The 21,222-nt window shown below is 37.9% G+C and overlaps 2 protein-coding genes across 2 annotated transcripts; one reads left to right on the top strand and one right to left on the bottom strand.

Annotated features, from left to right (window-relative positions):
- Window positions 1–6,834: 6,834 nt before the first annotated feature.
- Window positions 6,835–8,643, bottom strand: LOC147570584 (uncharacterized). Its single transcript, XM_086664648.1, has one exon. It carries the CDS (start codon window positions 8,641–8,643, stop codon window positions 6,835–6,837), a length of 1,809 nt encoding a protein of 602 aa, XP_086520774.1.
- Window positions 8,644–11,582: 2,939 nt separating this feature from the next.
- Window positions 11,583–17,904, top strand: LOC147570583 (uncharacterized). The gene is made up of 5 exons (XM_086657137.1): window positions 11,583–12,468; window positions 12,544–14,034; window positions 14,080–14,108; window positions 14,172–14,655; window positions 15,121–17,904. The coding sequence occupies exons 1-5, from the start codon at window positions 11,653–11,655 to the stop codon at window positions 17,113–17,115; spliced, it is 4,815 nt and encodes a 1,604-aa protein (XP_086513263.1). The 5' UTR covers window positions 11,583–11,652; the 3' UTR covers window positions 17,116–17,904.
- The last annotated feature ends 3,318 nt before the right edge of the window (window positions 17,905–21,222 follow it).

The following is a 21,222-nucleotide window of genomic DNA, read 5'->3' as shown; positions in this document are numbered from 1 at the left end:
GATTCGGGTTGGATTGGACAACGACCGACTGCTTCTTTTCTGTAAGTTTGTGATTATTATGTATTACGAAGTGTTTGTATCTTGTGTGTCATCTTTTATAACCCTTTGTTTCATTCCTTTTGTCAATCTCTTGTATCCTAGATTTTAGTCTCGTTAGGGACTAAGTGTTAATGCTTAGAACTTTTTTATTTAGTTTAGCAGTATTGCTGGTAACTTAATAGTTCTTTGTGTGCCCCTTTCGTGTTTTGGTTATCTTCATTACTACTCTTAGTAGTTTGGTTATAAACATGATTTAATATTCATGACTAATATTGTGTTTTCTCCTCTTTTTGTCGAAGCAACTACTACAAACTCGTAACGAGAAACCCCGTTTTCGGAAAGATCCATTGTCGGGCGAAGAAGACAGATGTTTGAGATATTTGAATGGAGAACTTCCACTAGCAAGCAAATCATGGAAGATGCTGAACCAAATATATTTCCCGGTTAATTGTAAAGGTATTCATTGGGTCCTAGGTGTTGTTTACCTTAAAGAAAGAAAGATCGTAATGTACGACTCAAATCGTGGAGAGGTACGACGGCAGACCAGGGTATGAGTTTTTTAAAGTCTATGTTGCCATTTTTAATGAAAATGTTGGAGGACAACGAAGAAGAAAAGAAAACCGTGAAGAAGAATTCATGGGCAGTCGAACACGCTGAATTTGTCCCGCAACAAAAAAACTCGTAATGTTTATCTCACAAATTGATATTATTATAAATTATATTAGGCCACTTAAAAACTGTATTTTTACTAATTAGGACTGTCATATTTGTACCACAGGGATGACTGCGGACTTTATTTACTCAAGATACTCGATTGTCTAACATCTGGAGAACCATTAGCTGATTGGTCATTGAATGATATAACCGAATATCGACGCAACCTATGCGTAAAGTTGTTTAATTACCACAGTCTCAGATGAGGTACGAGTTGGAATCTTAGTGTCTTAGCATATTACTTCATATATTACTGAAACTAGGTACATTATCATGAAAAAAATGAATTACTAAAACTAGGTACATAACCATGATAATCATGCATCTCTTTTTGTCGTAACTCACAGCTCGATGTTGGTTAAATTCTTTTGTCGAATCCCGAGGTCCTTGATGAATGTTGTATAGTTTGTGTTGCTTATATGTGTAGTTTCAGGAGTGAAGGAGTTTGATCCCTAATTTGGTGCACTAATCCTCTACATGACCTTCTTGAGATCTAAGCAAGTTCCCCTGTTGACCGAGTTGTGTAGTGGACTACGACTCCTAGTATTGAACTAATAAATCTCCTGTGCGATAAACAGAAGAGAAACTCGATAACTTTGTCTCTATAAATTCCCTTGCTTCCGACCTGCTGGATCTTTTTGAGTTTCACCTATTATACTTATAGCTCAAAGTCCTAAGAGTTGGGATTGGCCGATCCACCTGAATGATACGTGGATGAGCTACATTTTGGAGTGGCTTGAGTCGATCCTAACAAAGGCCAAGTTGTTTTTTTATGTTTAAATCGTTGAAGTTTAATTTGAAGTATTACAGTTTGTAGCATCTCTCTCTCTCTCTCTCTCTCTCTCTCTGCATATATAATGTGAAATCTCTTAGGTTGAAGTATTTCATTATTTTGTGTGTCTGAATCATGTGGTGTCTTTTGTTCAGGAGCATGGGATGGTAAAGAAAGGGGAAGAGGTTGCTCTACTGCAGAGAGGGAAGCAACCAATTTGGCGGTTCCAGTCAACTCACAATATCCAGGTCAGGCAAGTGTAATTCTGCTACACCAAAGAGTAACTACAACTGATCGGACTTCGCCTACCCTTTGGCATATGTTTTCTGCCATATTCGTTCGATGGGGGTTTTCGCTAGAAGATTCCCTTCTCTCATGAATAGAGAGGTCTTTTGTCTCCTTGTCAGCTTCATCACATATTGTTGATATTTTTCTTTGATTTTGGCAAATATGTTATCGATGACTAAAAAAGTCTATTACTAGACAGTTGGCCTTTTTGTTTGAATTTCGTTTCTTGTGCTTTTTGTGGACAAGTCTTTTGTTGTGGACAAGTCTGTATTTCGGTTCTTGTCTTTTATATGTTATGAATCATATATTCCAATTAGTTTTTCTTCCTGTATTCAAATATTTCATGAATCGTTTAAGTCTGGACTCTGTCTACACAAATGTAGACTCTGTCTAGACTTTGTCTAGACTAATGGAGACTATGTTTAGACATGTCCACTTTGTACCGATGTTGCCTATTACGTTAAAACAAACCAAATTACATTTATTATACTTCATAACTATTACATTACTTACTAACAGAACTCTTAAAGCGCTTGAATAGTATTATTGCAATACTAATTGCAAACTTCATAATGCACTAAAATAGTTGTCGAACATGTGAGGTTGGGTCTGCACTCAATACAGCTGGACATATTGTACTGTCGTGTGAATCACCGTCCCAAGCAGGACATGGTTTATGTTGAGCTTCCTGTGTGATACAAAAGATAATCGAAATGCACATTTTAGAATGTTGTAAACTAAACTAGTAACTGGTAATAAAACACAGACATATACTTACTACTCTGTTACGTTCTCTAGCGTCAGAAACCCACTCAAACCTATTGCAATTTTTGTTTTTACAGAGAAGGAAATAACCTATCCCATTATTATTAGCATCAGTAGCATACATCAACGACATATAACTGAAACAACCCATTTCACAATAGCAAAAGTTCCAACCACATTCGTTAACGGAATGGTCTAAACTCTTACATATTTGACAATGAGTAGCAATGGACATGGTAACTAGTCTAAGATTTTGTGGTAACTATCTTGTGTCAACAAAGAGGGAGTTGTTGTGGTATATATAGAAGAGAATATATTCTCTTCACACAATCTAAATCATTTAATTTTTTTTGTTTACAATTAAAATATATTTTTTTTAAACAAAATTTAACTTTTTATGAAACCTAAAAGTTGTACTCAAACCTATTTTTTGGTGTCTTTGAGAATTCCGCGTTTCTTCATGACAGCATCATGTTTTGCCAATGCATCTTCGGTCCATTCGAACTGGTTGCATTTGAAACACCTAACGAATTTCCGACCACGACTACCACGATCCTCTGATGAGTGAACACGCATCCAACCTCCGCAGTTAGGCTTTGTGCATGGATAACCATCCCATGGACAATCTTTTATGTCGTGGTTATCCTCGTCGCAGTAGTAACAAGTCTTTGGAATAATTTGTTTAACACTCGTTGTTTTTGACTCGTGTATGGCATGATCAAGCCACTTGAATGTTTCACACCAACTAAATTGACATGCTAAATATCTTCTTCCAGGACACGGATGCCCTTCGAATACATGTAACTTTTGAATGCCGATACATGTACTAACAGAACACCTTGAATACATCCATGGGCATTTTGTTGCAGTGTGTGTGGTTTCTTCGCATAGTTGGCAAACCTCCATCGAACTTGAACTACTCATACTTTGTACAATTTGAGACAAAGTAAAGCTTGATAGAAATATAAAAGGTTTGTAAAATTAAAGTAGTCCTGTACCCCTTTTATAATGAAAAAAGTTTTTATAGAAAACACTAAAATATATTGTGCCAGTACATAAAAACAAAACCCGATTTGTTATTTAAAAAGTTAAGAATATACCTATATAAATATGTGTGGTGTGAACTGAACTTATTTCTATAATAGTATGAACTAATAACACAACTACTCAACAATTATTTCATGGCTAATTCAAGTGTAGATATTTGTCCTGCTTGTAAAATGGAAGGACATTTATTGACCGATTGTCGATGGAACTATTCTGTATGTCAATACGGTTGCAACGGATTCATGTTATTAATGTTTACTCCTGACGTTAGAGGAAAGGGTTACTTTCTATTATGCGGAAATAATGAGTGTAAGACTTTTGAATGGTTATGTGATGCGACGCTGAAAGAAACAACAGTAAGTTGGTTTAATTTCATTAAAGAATTTATATTCTTACAAGATTACTAATTTTTCACATGTTATGATATGTAGGATGAAATATGTTGTTTATGTTATGAGTTCGGCCATAATCTACACAGTTGTCCGTCGGGATTAGCTTCATGGGAATGCACGTGCGATGAGATATGCAAGGGCAAGGATGTTGCTTAGTGTTCTTGTAGGAATTTATTCCGTTTTGATGTTGCATTTTATATATGTACAATTTATTCACAACGTTTTGTCTGGGGTAGATTGAAAATAAAAGTTCATTTGATCACATAACCAAAGATACATATTGCCACATATGCCTATCGCTATTACTACTAATCGTACTAATGAACCAAACACATTTCCAAATAGAGAAACAATTATTTAACTAGTACATAGGGGTTTAGAAAGCATCACTATCAGACGAATTTTCAATGAGATTAGGATCGTCTTCATTGTCGGAACCAACGGTATAAATATCCATATTGGTTCCCAACATAGTTCGAACATAATCCGAATAATAGTCTGTCTCGTTGCGCATCGAGTACGGAGAACACAAATGCTCGACATCTAAACCATTACGTAAATGACTATGACGAAGTAGCCTTAGTCTCATTCGATCATTGTCTTCTCTTACATATAGTAAAGCCCGGTTATAGTCTCTAGCGTTGTCTCGAAGATGGACAGCTTCACGGAAAATTGGTACCCTAACTCCTAAATTAATGCATTGCTCATGTAGCTCAATCCTGGTTCGAATCTCTAAATCTAACCGTCAATCTATTTCTTCGCCCGTTACCATTCCGAAAAAATTCTTCTTCTTCTTGCAATCTTCGAGCCATTTGTCGTAATTGGAATCTTCGTCTATTCAACACGGTAGAATCGTTTAAGCTGTTATTACCTGTATTCATTATGGATTTGAATTGTTAGGTTCCTTAAATTGTTTTAGTGTGTACTTAAGTAGATGAAGTGTGGAATTGGGTAATGAAATTACAACATATATAGAACTCTAAAATGAACTCAGGAATAAAAATGATGGAGATTTTGAAAAAAAAAACTATTATATGACTCAGTCTAGACTGCATCTGAACGAGTCTAGACTGATTCATACACTAAATCTTAAAGTAATAAGACAACTCAAGCCTTTCAATCAATCAACTTTTTGGGTAAGTTTATAAAAAGAATATTGACTAGCTAAATTTAAGAATAAGATATTTAATTGTGAGGAATAAAAATGATGGAGATTTTGAAAAAAAAAACTATTATACGATTCAGTCTAGACTGCATCTGAACGAGTCTAGACTGATTCATACACTAAATCTTAAAGTAATAAGACAACTCAAGCCTTTCAATCAATCAACTTTTTGGGTAAGTTTTTAAAAAGAATATTGACTAGCTAAATCTAAGAATCAGATATTTAATTGTGAGGAATAAAAATGATGGAGATTTTGAAAAAAAAAACTATTATATGACTCAGTCTAGACTGCATCTGAACGAGTCTAGACTGATTCATACACTAAATCTTAAAGTAATAAGACAACTCAAGCCTTTCAATCAATCAACTTTTTGGGTAAGTTTATAAAAAGAATATTGACTAGCTAAATCTAAGAATCAGATATTCAATTGTGAGGAATAAAAATGATGGAGATTTTGAAAAAAAAACTTTTATATGACTCAGTCTAGACTGCATCTGAACGAGTCTAGACTGATTCATACACTTAATCTTAAAGTAATAAGACAACTCAAGCCTTTCAATCAATCAACTTTTTACACGTCAATCAAACAACTATTTACTCACATGGCAACTTGGAGAATCCATAAATCTCATTTTCCAATTGACTATAATAATGGGTGATAGCATCTATTACAAAGTTGTTATTACTACTAGTCTATCAATCTTCTTATTCTACTTCTTTATCATCTTCTTCTACTTAGTCATGGGAGGATTTAACGACGGCATTTGCTTCAGTTGTCGGGATGCTGGGCATAAATTGGTTGAATGCCCTACAAGAAAAATGTGTCCGAGGTGTGGAGAGGGTGTAATGCAATGGTTAAGGGTCAACAAAAACAATGAAAATCATGGTAGGTATTTTTTCAATTGCTCGTCACGTTGCAAATATTTTAAGTGGGATGAGGGCGAGACATCACAAACAATTGAGACTAATGAAAATATCTCAATTAACGGGAAACTGAAGGACCAGGAAATTGCCCAGCTCGAGAATATGTTTGAAAATTTAGCTCAAATTGCTGAGAAAAAAGATTTAGAGATCACAACTACTGTGACAAAAATTGTTGTGTCGATGAAGAAAAATAATCTTTGAATTCTCGTTGTGTGTATGTGGTTTTTACTTGTTGCACTTTTGAATAATGATATGTATGTGGGTATTTCAAGGCGTAAATTAATGTTTTTCCATGGTTGTAAGTAACTTAGACGATAACAATGATGACAAGACGATTGCAGGAGTCTAGACTCAGACTGTGATTCACGTTTTCTCGTGGAGTCTTTTCGTATACAAATTTTAACTAGTCAAAGTATATAATAATTGCAAATCAAAAATACAAATTCATTCATCGTGGCATACATCAAAATTGTACTACAATCACTCCAAAATATTTAACCAAAGTATATAATAAGTGTTGAACCTGCATATTTTTGTTCAAATAACTGGTGTTATACACCTACAAATACACAACTAAGGTAGTAAAAAACTTAATAAGCAAAGATATTTTTTTTTTACAATTGCATCAAAGAGGAAGGGTCTGACAAAAAGATGGAACTGCTTCATTCGAACGGCAAGTCTTCCGATTATGTCCCAATTGATGACATCGACTGCATGTCTTCCTTTGTCATGGTAAAGACTCCCCGCGCGATTCTCTTCTTGCTATCTTTGGTCTACCTCCTCGACGTCTGGTAGTTGGAGGTCTAATAAATGAATCATCATGAAGGTCTGGACATGACCAACCCGATTGAGATGTGACGGGGAACACAGATTCGGCATAAGCTTTGCGCATTGTTTCAAGATAGTAATATTTGTTGCAATAGTCGTAAATGTGTAAGTCCTCGCGTTTAATAACCGCGATAGCATGTATACATGGTAGTTGCTCTAGATCAAACACCCTACAACTGCAAGTTTTATTAAGTATGTCAACTGTTTCACTTGTACGATCATAGTTTACCTGGAACTCGGTTGAACTGATTGGTATAACGAAATATGGGGCTGCCTGTTCCATCCGTGAAGTTACCTTGTCTGCTGCCCATTGGGTTAGAATTGTTTCCCTCGTACTAGATTGTTGCCGACGTTCAAAAAACCATTGTTGTATGGTTGCTCTAATGTATTCAACGACATGTGTGATAGGAAGTTCCCTTGCTTCACGCATCAAACCATTAAAACTTTCAGCTATGTTTGATGTCATGATGTCATACCGCCTCTTACTCCCATAAGCACGAGTCCATCTCTCAACTCCAACATCACGCAAATAACGACCAACGTTTGGAAAAGCAAGATCCAACTCAAGGAATATCCGTTCAAACTCTGAAAGTTTGTAACTCTTGCTTGCTCTAAAAAATAACGAAAGGAAATCATCTTTTTTAAACTTTGCCTTCAAATTATTACTAAGGTGGTAAATGCATGTACCGTGCATTGCATTAGGAAATACAGTTCGAACTCCTTTCAAAATACTCCTATGTCGATCTGAAACAATGACTAAGTCGTTAACATCGCCAATAACTCGACGTATATGAGATAGAAACCAATACCAAGACTCATCATTTTCCGAATCACCAATGCCGAATGCAATTGGGTATATGTTATTGTTTCCATCAAGACCAGCAGCAACAAATAGAGTACCAAGATACTTAACTTTCAAAAAGGTCCCATCAATCACAATAACTGGTCGAATGCATTCCTTCAACCCACGTATGCAACAACCAAGTGCCATAAAATAAAATTTGAAGTGATTTGAGTTACCTTTTTCAATGTGGCATATGGTACCTGGATTACTCCGACACAACTCGTTTGAGTAGTTACTCAATACAGCATACGCTTCATCAGGAGACCCCCTCACCAAATCAATCGCACGTTCTTTTGACCGCCAAGCAACATCGTAACTAATAGTGATGCCAATATCGTTTTGTATGTCCTGGATTATGTCATGCGGTTTGTGTTTTCGTTTCACTCCTACAAACTTCTGCCTTATTAACTCTCCAATAACTCTAGAAGTAGCTTGTCTATGCACACGGTGGAGGTTGCCAATCTTGCTGCAAGTATGAGTGTCGTCAAACTTAGACACCCTAAAGAAATTAGATTCGCCGATTTTAATTGCTCGTAAACTCCACCTGCAACCTTCAACTGCACAAGCTATTGACCATAAACTCTTTGTTGATTTCTTTACTCGAAACTCGAATTTTTCACTGACAGCCCATAAACTCATCTTATCTTTTAATGCACTCTTGCATTTAAATACCTCATACACTTTCACACCCAAGTCTTTCTTTCCTGAACCTGACCCTTCGTCTTCATCTTCATAGATGTTACACATAGATTCAAAACTACTCGGAAGTGGTGGTAGATCATGTAAATGAGGAACAATTATAGGCACATCAACATCTTCCGTACCTAAGTCTTCTATAGGTGATGAGACATGAAAATGTCCCATCTGAGTCTCTTAATTTAGACGAGTTAGTCTCTCTAGAGCAGTTACTCTCACGAATTACTCTCTTTTATGTTCAGGTACCTTTTTACAGAGTTACGCGTGCAAACCGGATAAAATCAGAAAGAATACAGACTAGGGGCATTTTGGTCATTTGTTGATTCTGATTTCTTGATCAAGATTAGTGTTCGGATGGAAAGTAGAGTCCAAGACGAGCCCGTAGGCGAAAACGGAAGTCAAATCGGAGTCCGGATCAATAAAATATTCAAGGTCAAAGATTGGGGTCAAAATCATTTGACCAAAACACCTAGAGCCACGTGGCGCAGATCTATCAGGAGGATATGACGCGATCTGACGGTACCAGGAGATTGTGGTATACTGTCGGGAGGCTTGGTCGGTCTCTGGGGTGTTTTCGGGATGAGTTACAGGCCGTGATTCGGTGCATTGCGATCTATTTTACTTTGGTGCTCCTACACACGGGATTTTATCATCCAACGGCAGATGCTTGTCAGATTTGATCTCGCGATCCAGAAGCCACTGTCGTATCTGCTCCAACAGGCCGCGTTGCACGCAATCTTACTCACTTAACAACCATGCTTATCCTCTCTCCCGGCTTCTTTAGAAATTTGAACAGATTAGAGATTGTAGAGAGCCGAGAGAGACGGATCTAGGAACGGGCGAATCAGAAGTAGAGAGGGATTGGAAGCTGGTGGTTTAAACAGAAAGTCGAAGTAGAGAGAGACCCGGAACAGAGATAGAGAGAGAAACCGATTAAATCGAGAGATTCGATTGAATTCGAATCAAAACCGAGAGAGAGAATCAAAACAGAAACTTTGGTTGGTTTTCTTTTTCTATAAAATCAGAAGAGCTCGGCTGAAGTGAGGGATCACGGTTTAGAGAGAAGAAAAACAGAGAAGGAGGAGTAGAGAGAGAAACTAAACCGAGAGCTTTGATTCAATTTGTTTTTAATTTCTTTTTTTGTTTCTTTGATTTGTAATCTTGATTTCTTAGTGAGAGAGAGAGAGAGATTACAGAGGAAGAGAGAAAGTTAGAGAGAGAGAGACAAAGAGATTTTGTAGAGAGAGAGAGAGAACCGAGAGGTTAATCAATTTAGTTTTTTCTTGTTTATTTTTTATTTCTCTTTGTTATTTTCTGCTTCTTAGTGAGAGAGAGGGAGATTAAAGAGAGAGAGAGAGAGATTACAGAAAGAGTGAGAAAGAAACTTAAAGATAAAGAGAGAAACAGGAGGTTGAAGAAGGTGAGAAAATTATTTTCCAGAGAGGAAAATATTTCCGGGAAGACGAGAAAATCGTTTTCCCAGAGGGTGCGTTTGGCAGATTCTCGGGAAAAACAGAAGGAAATCAACTCCTTAAGGGTCTGTTTGGTGGGAAAATCGCAGAAAAGTAAGTTTCTTTCATCTTTTTCTTCTATTACTTCGAATATTTATCGTTTCTAGCATGAGTAGCTAAGTCTTTTATATCTAGGGTTTAGATGAAGTTTAAATAACTATTCTAATAATAAATTTATTACAGTTTTTATTGTTTTAACGATAATATCTTCCGGGTTTTTAGACCGTTCATGGACTGAAAACCTGAGTTATACAAAGAACTATCAAATTAGACCAAAATTAATTTGTCCTTAGAATTGTTAGGAGAACGGATTCGAAAACCCTAGGTTCCCTTTTTCTGAATATCGAAATATTTATTTATTTATTTATTTTTCTTGAGTTTTATATTTTAATTCTATTTTATCACCATCAAAACCAATTTTAAATCTCAATAGTTTTAAGGTTAGAATTAATTTAACTTAGTCTCTGAGGAACGAACCGGTCTTACCGGAACTATTACTTGACGCCCGTATACTTGCGGGTGGAAACCTATTTAGGTAACTTTTTAGGCCCATCAAGTTTTTGGCGCCGCTGCCGGGGACTAAGTTTAAATTTAATCTAATTTTATTTCTATTTTTAGTAAGTTTATATTTTTGGACACTTTTACTTGCTTTTCCGTTTTTGGTGTAGAAAAACACTAAGGAGCAAAGGAGAAGACGCAACAAGGAGAGGAGCTCAAGAAGAAGAATTTACATTTTTTGTTATTTTTATTTTTATTTTATTTTATCTTTTTTTGGTGAGAGAGAGACTTTTTAGACTTTCTAGTTTTATTTTTTATTTTTTTTTAAGTTTTGACCCTAATTTAAAGGGCTAAATTGTAACCGAAAAAAAAAACCAAAAAGAAGTCTCGGAACACTCGCGGGTCATCTACAAAGGTCATCGCCCGTCTTGAACGGGAGGTAAATTTCTTGAACACCCACGAATCTCCTGTCAGTGGGTTTTTGGTGTGAATTCGTGTGCTTAATTGCTTTGATCGGACTGTTTAGTGTAATCATTCTAGTAAGGGCACTAACCCAGTTACAAGATAAGAAACGGATTTCATCACCGTTTTCTTGCCCACATAGGTAACAACATTCACGAACCCAAACCTCACTTAAAAAACCTAAAATATTATTTAGACATCAGCCCCTAAGGTATCGAGCTCATAAGACCCTTCAAAAACAACTCGAGGAATTGACTTTTATCTAGGCATTCTCAGAGGAAAGTTTGTAAACAATTCTTGTCAAAAAGGCCGCCTCGAGAAGAGGAAACGTTTGCCGAAGGAAGACGGCTATCACAACGTTCATCGTTGGTTGTCTTCCTGGAGAATTGTCTACCGACTACTCTGGTCGAGTAACCTTTATAAACAGTCAAAGTTCAAGTGTTGTGGAGAAGTAGGAGCTGTCTAGATTTGTAGGGTGAATCTGACAAACCTGTCTATTGTCTAGATTTTGTTTAGGTTGCTTGGTGGAGTCAGACTGTTTGTGTTTGCTTTCCTATAGGTTCCTCGTAGTGATTCTTTGGTTCGAATATCATTGGTCGTTGGGCTCTAGTGTATGCCCAATAGATATCGTGATAAGAGAGGTCGTTTCATCAGTAGAGAAGCACATTTAAGTAATCTTTTAGCGAGTCTCTCTTTGAGTGACACTATGGGTGAGAATCTAAACCAAGCCAGGGAAGGAAATCAGCCTATGACACTCAGGGATTACATGAATCCCACTAGAACGTGTCAACCGTCATGCATACAGTTACCCCAATGCACGACTCAATTCGAGTTGAAACCGAGCACTATTCAAATGCTCCCTGTTTTCCGTGGGGTTGAGAACGAGAATCCCTACTACCATGTTAGGGATTTCGAAGAAATCTGTGGGACTATGAATTTCCCCAATATGCCTGACGAAATATTGAGACTTAGGTTGTTCCCTTTCTCACTGAAGGAGAAAGCAAAATCTTGGTTGTATGCCTTACAACCCCATTCCATTACTACATGGGAAGAATTGAGCAGTGCATTCCTTCTGAAATTCTTCCCGAAACACAAAACTACCTCTTTAAGGCAAAGTCTTAACAGTTTTGTGCAGCAAGAAGACGAATCTCTCTATAAATATCTTGAGAGATTTAAAGAAATCTTACTACAGTGTCCACACCATGGTTTTGAAAAAATCAGATTAGTCCAGATTCTCTATGACGGACTAAATTACCCAACTACATCCATGGTAGAATCATTCTGTGGTGGCGGTTTTACTCATAAATCCGCCGATGATTGCATGGCTTTTCTAGAAGATCTAGCTGAGAAATCCCAGCAATGGGAAACTTCTAGAGGACCTCCTACTAGGGCTAATCCTACTCCGAATAAAGCTGGCATCTATAGAGTTGATGAGTCAGATCTTAAACTCGCCGCCATGACGAGAAGGATAGAAGCCCTAGAACTTGGTCAGCCTAAAGCATTCAGGGAGGATCCCACTCAAGTCATGAGTGTTGGAAATGAATCCATCTCTTATCCATGCTCGGTCTGTGGAGACCCATCTCATACTGGAAATAAGTGTACCTTATTTTTTGTTCCTGACGAAAAAGAGCATGCTAATGCTCTTTATCTAAACTCTAGGCAAGATAACCGTCAGAAATATGATCCTTATTCGAACACTTATAATCCGGGTTGGAGAAATCACCCCAATCTTTCTTGGTCAAAGGGTCAGGGTCAGGGCCAGATTAGTAGTTCAATGAACCCTCCTGGGTTTAATGCTCCTAGGAATCCTTATGCTCAAAACCAGGGTCAATCTAGTACCCAATATCCTTCTCAAAACAGTGAGTCTTTAGAGGAAACCATGAAGCAACTAGCTAAAACCCATAGAGAGTCTATGCAACAGACCAACCAGGCTATACAACAGACCAACCAGGCTTTACAACAGACTAACCAGACTGTACAAGAGACCAACCAAGCTGTAACTAGTTTAAGAACCGAGGTAGGTCAACTTAGAGAAGCCCTTAGGCAGAGAGAACAAGGTATATTTCCTAGTCAACCAGAGCCAAACCCGAAGGGTAAAATGGACCAGGCCAATGCAATAACCACCCTTAGAAGTGGTAGGGCAATTGACAATAAGGTAGGAGTTCCCGAAGATAATGAACAAAACTCTGAACCACCAACCTTACCAACTAGTACCCCTAGTAAAGAGCCTGTGAAGGCTCCTGAGTCTGAAAACCTGCCCATTGTTCCTGAGCCATATGTCCCTAGAGCCCCTTATCCTCAGCGTCTGGTAGAACCTAAGAAGAAGTCTCAGTTTGAGGAGATAATGGAAATGTTCAAACAGGTTAATATTAACATTCCATTATTAGATGCCATTAAACAGATCCCGTCTTACGCTAAATTCCTTAAAGACATATGTACTCACAAGCGTAAGATGAACGTGCATAAGAAAGTCTTCTTGACTAATCAAGTGAGTTCTATTATCCAACAAACTCTTCCATCTAAGTACAAAGACCCAGGAAGTCCTACGTTACCATGCACCATAGGAGAACATGAGATCGAACGAGCATTATTAGATCTAGGTGCTAGTGTTAACCTCCTTCCCTACTCGGTGTACTTACAGTTAGGTTTAGGAGAAATAAAACCCACTCCTATAGTTCTCCAGTTGGCAGATCGGTCTATTAGACGACCACGTGGAATAGTGGAAGATGTTTTAATAAAAGTTGGTGAATTCATCTTTCCTGTAGATTTCATCATCTTGGATACCGACCCTGTTCGTGATACCCAGAGTCAGATTCCAGTCATTTTAGGACGACCATTCTTAGCCACATCAGATGCTGTCATATATTGTAGGAGTGGACTCTTAAAATTATCTTTTGGAAACATGACTGTAGAGATGAACATCTATAAAGCTGGACTTTTTCCAGATGATGTTGAGGATTTTACCGAGTTGAATCTGATAGATATGTTTGTTCAGGATTCTTTACCTGAAACTTTATCTGAGGATCCCTTAGAAACACTGTTGGCTCATTTTGGCTTAGACTTTGATGAGGAGGGAAGTATCAATGAGGTAAATGCTTTGCTGGATTCTACCCCATTACTGGATACTGATAAGTGGAAAGCGAAAGTTGAACCCCTCATTTTGTCAAAGCCAATTGACTCGCCAACTTTAGAGACAAATCAACTATCATCGACCAATGAGTTCAGTGGTCCATCTATCCCAGAGTTGTCTACATCCACAGAAAAACCACCTTCCTTAGAATTGAAACCCTTGCCCGACAATTTAAAGTATTCGTTTCTAGGCCCATCTGAAACTCTACCTGTCATTATTGCTTCTGAGTTAGAAAAAGAACAGGAGAGTAGACTGTTAGATGTCCTTAGAAACCACAAAGAGGCCTTAGGGTGGTCAATATCAGATTTAAAGGGTATAAGTCCTTCTGTTTGCATGCACCATATCTATCTAGAGGAAGATGCTAAACCGTCTAGGGAAATGCAACGTAGACTTAACCCTCACATGAAGGAGGTAGTTAGAGCTGAAGTCCTGAAATTATTAGGTGCGGGTATCATATACCCTATTTCAGATAGTACTTGGGTCAGTCCTGTTCAAACTGTACCCAAGAAATCAGGCATTACTGTAGTCAAGAACGAAGCAAATGAGTTAATACCCACCAGGATGACCACTGGGTGGCGTGTTTGTGTTGACTACAGGAAATTGAACACGGTCACGAGGAAAGACCATTTTCCTCTTCCTTTCATTGATCAGATGTTAGAGAGACTAGCTGGGCATAGCTACTACTGTTTCTTAGATGGCTATTCTGGCTATAATCAGATTCCTATAGCCCCTGAAGACCAAGAGAAAACCACTTTTACCTGTCCATTTGGAACTTATGCTTATCGTCGGATGCCTTTCGGGTTGTGTAATGCACCCGCTACTTTTCAAAGATGTATGATGAGCATATTTTCAGATATGGTAGAGAGGTTTCTCGAGGTCTTTATGGATGATTTTTCAGTCTTTGGCTCATCATTCGATCAATGTCTGCATCACCTCACACTCGTGTTGGTTCGATGCAAAGAGAAGAACTTAGTTCTTAATTGGGAGAAATGTCACTTTATGGTTCGCTCAGGAATAGTTTTAGGGCATGTCATTTCTGAAAAGGGCATTGAAGTAGATAAAGCAAAAGTTGAGTTGATAAAAAGCCTCCCAGTCCCTAAAACGGTCAAAGATATTCGATCGTTCTTAGGACATGCTGGATTTTATCGGCGGTTTATCAAAGATTTCAGCAAGATATCGAGACCTCTTTGTAATCTTTTGGCAAAAGAGAACAAATTTGTCTTTGATGGTCCTTGCTTAGAAGCCTTTGAAAAACTGAAACTTATGCTTACATCCGCCCCTATTGTTCAACCTCCCAACTGGAGTACTCCATTTGAGATCATGTGTGATGCATCTGATTATGCCATTGGAGTCGTGTTAGGTCAACGTGAGAATAAACTTCTTCACGTTATATACTATGCCAGTAAGACATTGAATGATGCACAGCTAAACTACTCTACCACTGAAAAAGAGTTGTTAGCTGTAGTGTATGCCTTAGAGAAGTTCAGATCATATCTCGTTGGGTCTAAGGTCATTATATTCTCTGATCATGCTGCATTAAAATATCTCCTTTCTAAAAAGGATGCAAAACCTAGGCTGATTAGATGGATTCTACTGCTACAGGAATTTGACATAGAGATTCGGGACAAAAAGGGTTCCGAAAATTTAGTAGCAGACCACTTGTCTAGACTTGTAGTCGAGTCTGTCAAAGACAAGTTACCCATGAGAGAGAGCTTTCCTGATGAGCAACTCTTTAGTGTCTCCCGATTACCTTGGTTTGCTGATATAGTGAACTATCTTGCTACTGGTCAAATACCCAAACACTGGACCAAGCAAGATCGTGATAAATTTTTATCTGAGGTAAGACGGTTCTTCTGGGACGACCCATACTTGTTTAAGTATTGTCCCGACCAGATCATTAGGAGATGTGTTCCTGATGAGGAACAAATGAAAATCATCTCCTTTTGTCATGATCATGCATGTGGAGGGCATTTTAGTAGTAAAAAGACGGCTGCCAAAATTCTGCAATGTGGTTTTTACTGGCCGTCTATATTTAAGGATACCCATGCATATTGTTTGGCATGTGAACGATGCCAAAAGTTGGGAAGCATTTCACGTAGGAATATGATGCCCCTTAATCCTATTTTGGTAGTTGAGGTCTTCGATGTGTGGGGCATCGATTTCATGGGTCCCTTCCCAAATTCATTTGGAAATCTGTACATCCTAGTGGCAGTTGACTATGTGTCTAAGTGGATAGAGGCGGTTGCTTGCAAAACGAATGATCACAAAGTTGTGATCACTTTCTTGAAGGAAAACATACTTTCACGTTTTGGTACACCGCGGGCAATTATTAGTGACGGGGGCACACACTTTTGTAATAGGCAGTTTGAGCTTTTAATGAATAAATATGGTATTACCCATAAAGTGTCTACCCCATATCATCCACAGACTAGTGGTCAAGTCGAGGTGTCGAATAGGGAGATTAAACGCATTCTGGAGAAAACGGTTAACACCAATAGGAAGGATTGGTCTTTACGACTAACCGATGCACTATGGGCTTACCGTACAGCGTTTAAGACCCCTATTGGAATGTCTCCATATAGACTAGTGTATGGCAGAGCATGCCACTTACCCGTTGAGTTAGAGCATAGAGCATATTGGGCTATCAAGCAATTGAATTTTTCGCTTGACAAGGCGGGTAGAGAGAGAAAGTTGCAACTCAGTGAGTTGGAGGAGTTGAGAAATGATGCATATGAGAGTGCTAGGTTATATAAACATAAGATGAAAATGTTGCATGATAAAATTATTTTAAGAAAAACATTTTCACCGGGTCAGAAAGTTTTATTATATAACACACGTTTGCATTTATTTCCTGGTAAACTCCGTTCTAGATGGACAGGGCCTTTTACGGTCAAGTTTGTGTATCCTTATGGTGCGGTTGACATTGAAGACAAAAATGGTAGTGTGTCCAAAGTGAATGGACAACGACTGAAACCATTTTTAGAGATGTTGACCGATACAGAGGACGTTCCTATCGAAGATCCTGTCTATCAAAACTGATCTGCTATGATCAGTTTCGTCTGGCTGAAGACGTTAAACTTAGCGCTTTCTGGGAGGCAACCCATGCATAGGACTTCTGAATCTGGTAACATCTTTCCCTAATCCTGTTATTTTGCATAATCTTCAGAACATTGAGGACAATGTTCGGTTTAAGTTTGGGGATGGGGGATTGAATTTTTAGTCCTTATTTCAAAAATTCAAAAGGGTTCAAAATTTTTAATTTTTTGGATTAGAAACGTGAGTCTAGTTGTTTTTGCTTGTTAATAGTTATAGAGTCTAGTTGGTTGTACTATGCTTTTGCTAAAGGTTTTTCCACGAATTTTGAGTCTTGAAGTTGTCTGTGCACTAGCCATGTGAGTATTAGATAGGTGAAGAGTAGACTTTTCTAAGAGAACTTAGTCGATCATTAGTGGAGACTTAACCCATGTGAGATTCTGAGCCTTTCTTGTTGTTTTGAGTGATCTCTTCTGAGCTAATTCTGAGTAGAATGAAGAGCTACTCAACCTCGCAGTATTCATTAGAACTCAGTTGATCTCTTGAGTTCAAATTTTACAACCACTAGGGATGTCATCAGGAATGCAAACCTTCTCTTGTAGTTTGAGAAACTTGAAAACAGTGTCAACTAGAGAAAGATAGAACGCCATCATCATTTAGAACCCTGAGAATAAGGCATGAAGCAAAGTGAATAGAATTTTACCCAAGGAAAGAATAATGTGAAGAAAGTATGTTATGCATCTTGAGTTTTATTACCAAAGTCAGTAGCAAAAAAAAAAAAAAAAAAAAAAAAAAAAAAAAAAAAAAATGAATGATGAAAAAAATGAAAAAGAAAGAAAGAAGAGTGTTTATGTAGTTTTGTTTGAGTGTTTACCCCTTGAAGTAGTTCTTGAAGATTTGAAGACGTCGAGTTCTCAGGAGTTCTAGTCAGATCCTCATTAGTGTCTATCGACCTCTAGGAAGCATTGTTAGATAGTAGATCAGGTGAGAAGAGTTGGTTAGCTTCCCCATTCCATATTAGTGGTTGTTTCCTTCTTTGAGATCAGTCGTCCACAGAATTTTAGTCCGTCTTTTTCATGTGTTGAGTTTTCTTCATATTCATACCAACACATAGAGTGAACCATTCTTGAGTGACTTTGATTTTTGAGTGTATGACCGTGAGGCAGTAGTCGAGGCGAAATGGATCGAGACGGTAATTGAGGTCTTGTCTTTTCAGAACCGAAATGATACTTATATTGGCTAGTCACGTGCACTTCGAGTCTTGATTACTAGTGAAAAGATTTTTAGCGTTTGTGTGGTTCGATTGATTTGGATTTCATTTCTATTAACTTTCGAAAATCTACCGGATGAACATTTTTAGTCCACATCATATTTAGACCCTTTTGCATTTTTGATCTTTGAATTTTGTGGGTATATTCACTGCAAACCCTCACGAGACAAAACTCGTCCTCTTGGGTAACCTAGAGGTTTAACGGCTTGTTGCACGGGCTAAGTGCAATCGTGGGTCCCTACGAAAGTGGTGAAATGGGTTTAGTTTTATTATTCTGTTTTGCTCGAGGACTAGCAAAATTTAAGTTTGGGGATGTTTGATGAGACATGAAAATGTCCCATCTGAGTCTCTTAATTTAGACGAGTTAGTCTCTCTAGAGCAGTTACTCTCACGAATTACTCTCTTTTATGTTCAGGTACCTTTTTACAGAGTTACGCGTGCAAACCGGATAAAATCAGAAAGAATACAGACTAGGGGCATTTTGGTCATTTGTTGATTCTGATTTCTTGATCAAGATTAGTGTTCGGATGGAAAGTAGAGTCCAAGACGAGCCCGTAGGCGAAAACGGAAGTCAAATCGGAGTCCGGATCAATAAAATATTCAAGGTCAAAGATTGGGGTCAAAATCATTTGACCAAAACACCTAGAGCCACGTGGCGCAGATCTATCAGGAGGATATGACGCGATCTGACGGTACCAGGAGATTGTGGTATACTGTCGGGAGGCTTGGTCGGTCTCTGGGGTGTTTTCGGGATGAGTTACAGGCCGTGATTCGGTGCATTGCGATCTATTTTACTTTGGTGCTCCTACACACGGGATTTTATCATCCAACGGCAGATGCTTGTCAGATTTGATCTCGCGATCCAGAAGCCACTGTCGTATCTGCTCCAACAGGCCGCGTTGCACGCAATCTTACTCACTTAACAACCATGCTTATCCTCTCTCCCGGCTTCTTTAGAAATTTGAACAGATTAGAGATTGTAGAGAGCCGAGAGAGACGGATCTAGGAACGGGCGAATCAGAAGTAGAGAGGGATTGGAAGCTGGTGGTTTAAACAGAAAGTCGAAGTAGAGAGAGACCCGGAACAGAGATAGAGAGAGAAACCGATTAAATCGAGAGATTCGATTGAATTCGAATCAAAACCGAGAGAGAGAATCAAAACAGAAACTTTGGTTGGTTTTCTTTTTCTATAAAATCAGAAGAGCTCGGCTGAAGTGAGGGATCACGGTTTAGAGAGAAGAAAAACAGAGAAGGAGGAGTAGAGAGAGAAACTAAACCGAGAGCTTTGATTCAATTTGTTTTTAATTTCTTTTTTTGTTTCTTTGATTTGTAATCTTGATTTCTTAGTGAGAGAGAGAGAGAGATTACAGAGGAAGAGAGAAAGTTAGAGAGAGAGAGACAAAGAGATTTTGTAGAGAGAGAGAGAGAACCGAGAGGTTAATCAATTTAGTTTTTTCTTGTTTATTTTTTATTTCTCTTTGTTATTTTCTGCTTCTTAGTGAGAGAGAGGGAGATTAAAGAGAGAGAGAGAGAGATTACAGAAAGAGTGAGAAAGAAACTTAAAGATAAAGAGAGAAACAGGAGGTTGAAGAAGGTGAGAAAATTATTTTCCAGAGAGGAAAATATTTCCGGGAAGACGAGAAAATCGTTTTCCCAGAGGGTGCGTTTGGCAGATTCTCGGGAAAAACAGAAGGAAATCAACTCCTTAAGGGTCTGTTTGGTGGGAAAATCGCAGAAAAGTAAGTTTCTTTCATCTTTTTCTTCTATTACTTCGAATATTTATCGTTTCTAGCATGAGTAGCTAAGTCTTTTATATCTAGGGTTTAGATGAAGTTTAAATAACTATTCTAATAATAAATTTATTACAGTTTTTATTGTTTTAACGATAATATCTTCCGGGTTTTTAGACCGTTCATGGACTGAAAACCTGAGTTATACAAAGAACTATCAAATTAGACCAAAATTAATTTGTCCTTAGAATTGTTAGGAGAACGGATTCGAAAACCCTAGGTTCCCTTTTTCTGAATATCGAAATATTTATTTATTTATTTATTTTTCTTGAGTTTTATATTTTAATTCTATTTTATCACCATCAAAACCAATTTTAAATCTCAATAGTTTTAAGGTTAGAATTAATTTAACTTAGTCTCTGAGGAACGAACCGGTCTTACCGGAACTATTACTTGACGCCCGTATACTTGCGGGTGGAAACCTATTTAGGTAACTTTTTAGGCCCATCAATAGGCTCCTTACCTTTAACTTTTTCCTGCTCGCAACCACTTCTACCAAATGGATTTTCACTAAGTACTTCAACATCATCAGATGATCCACCCCCTACATCAAAATTATCTTCATCAGAACATTCCCAAATCTCAGAACAACTCAAATCAAACAAATAGTCTTCTTGTTCTCTAGAACAAATGTCTGGTTTTAACTCTTCTGCGAGTTCTTCCTTTACACCCGAAGAACTCAAATCTACCACATAATCTTCTTCATCGAGAGAATAATGGTCATGTCTAAAATCTCCGGGTTCTTCTTCTCCACCTACCTCAACACTTTTTCTGATCATAGGTTCTTCTGTAACTGTTCTGTTTGGTGAGGTGGTCGTATAGTTAGTGAATGGAATGTTCAAATCTATCGAGCACACTTGTTCTCTTTGAGGAACTTCCTCTGGTATTAGGTATTCCTTTTCTACGTTTTTAGAGTGTGAACCACCTTCCATAGTAACATACAATGGAATACACTTAGGGAAATTACCTTTGACAAGTCTCCAGAAAAATGTGAAGTCACGCTCAACCTGAATTTCCATAGGTGAAGGACTCTGAATCGTCCCCGGAACCATAA

Source organism: Eschscholzia californica, unplaced genomic scaffold, assembly GCF_041429995.1.
Source record: "Eschscholzia californica isolate CP2 unplaced genomic scaffold, dmEscCali1.0.p SCAF_1, whole genome shotgun sequence".
Classification (NCBI taxonomy): Eukaryota; Viridiplantae; Streptophyta; class Magnoliopsida; order Ranunculales; family Papaveraceae; genus Eschscholzia; species Eschscholzia californica.
The sequence above is the reverse complement of the archived record's forward strand: the minus strand, read 5'-3'. Positions and strand labels throughout refer to the sequence as shown.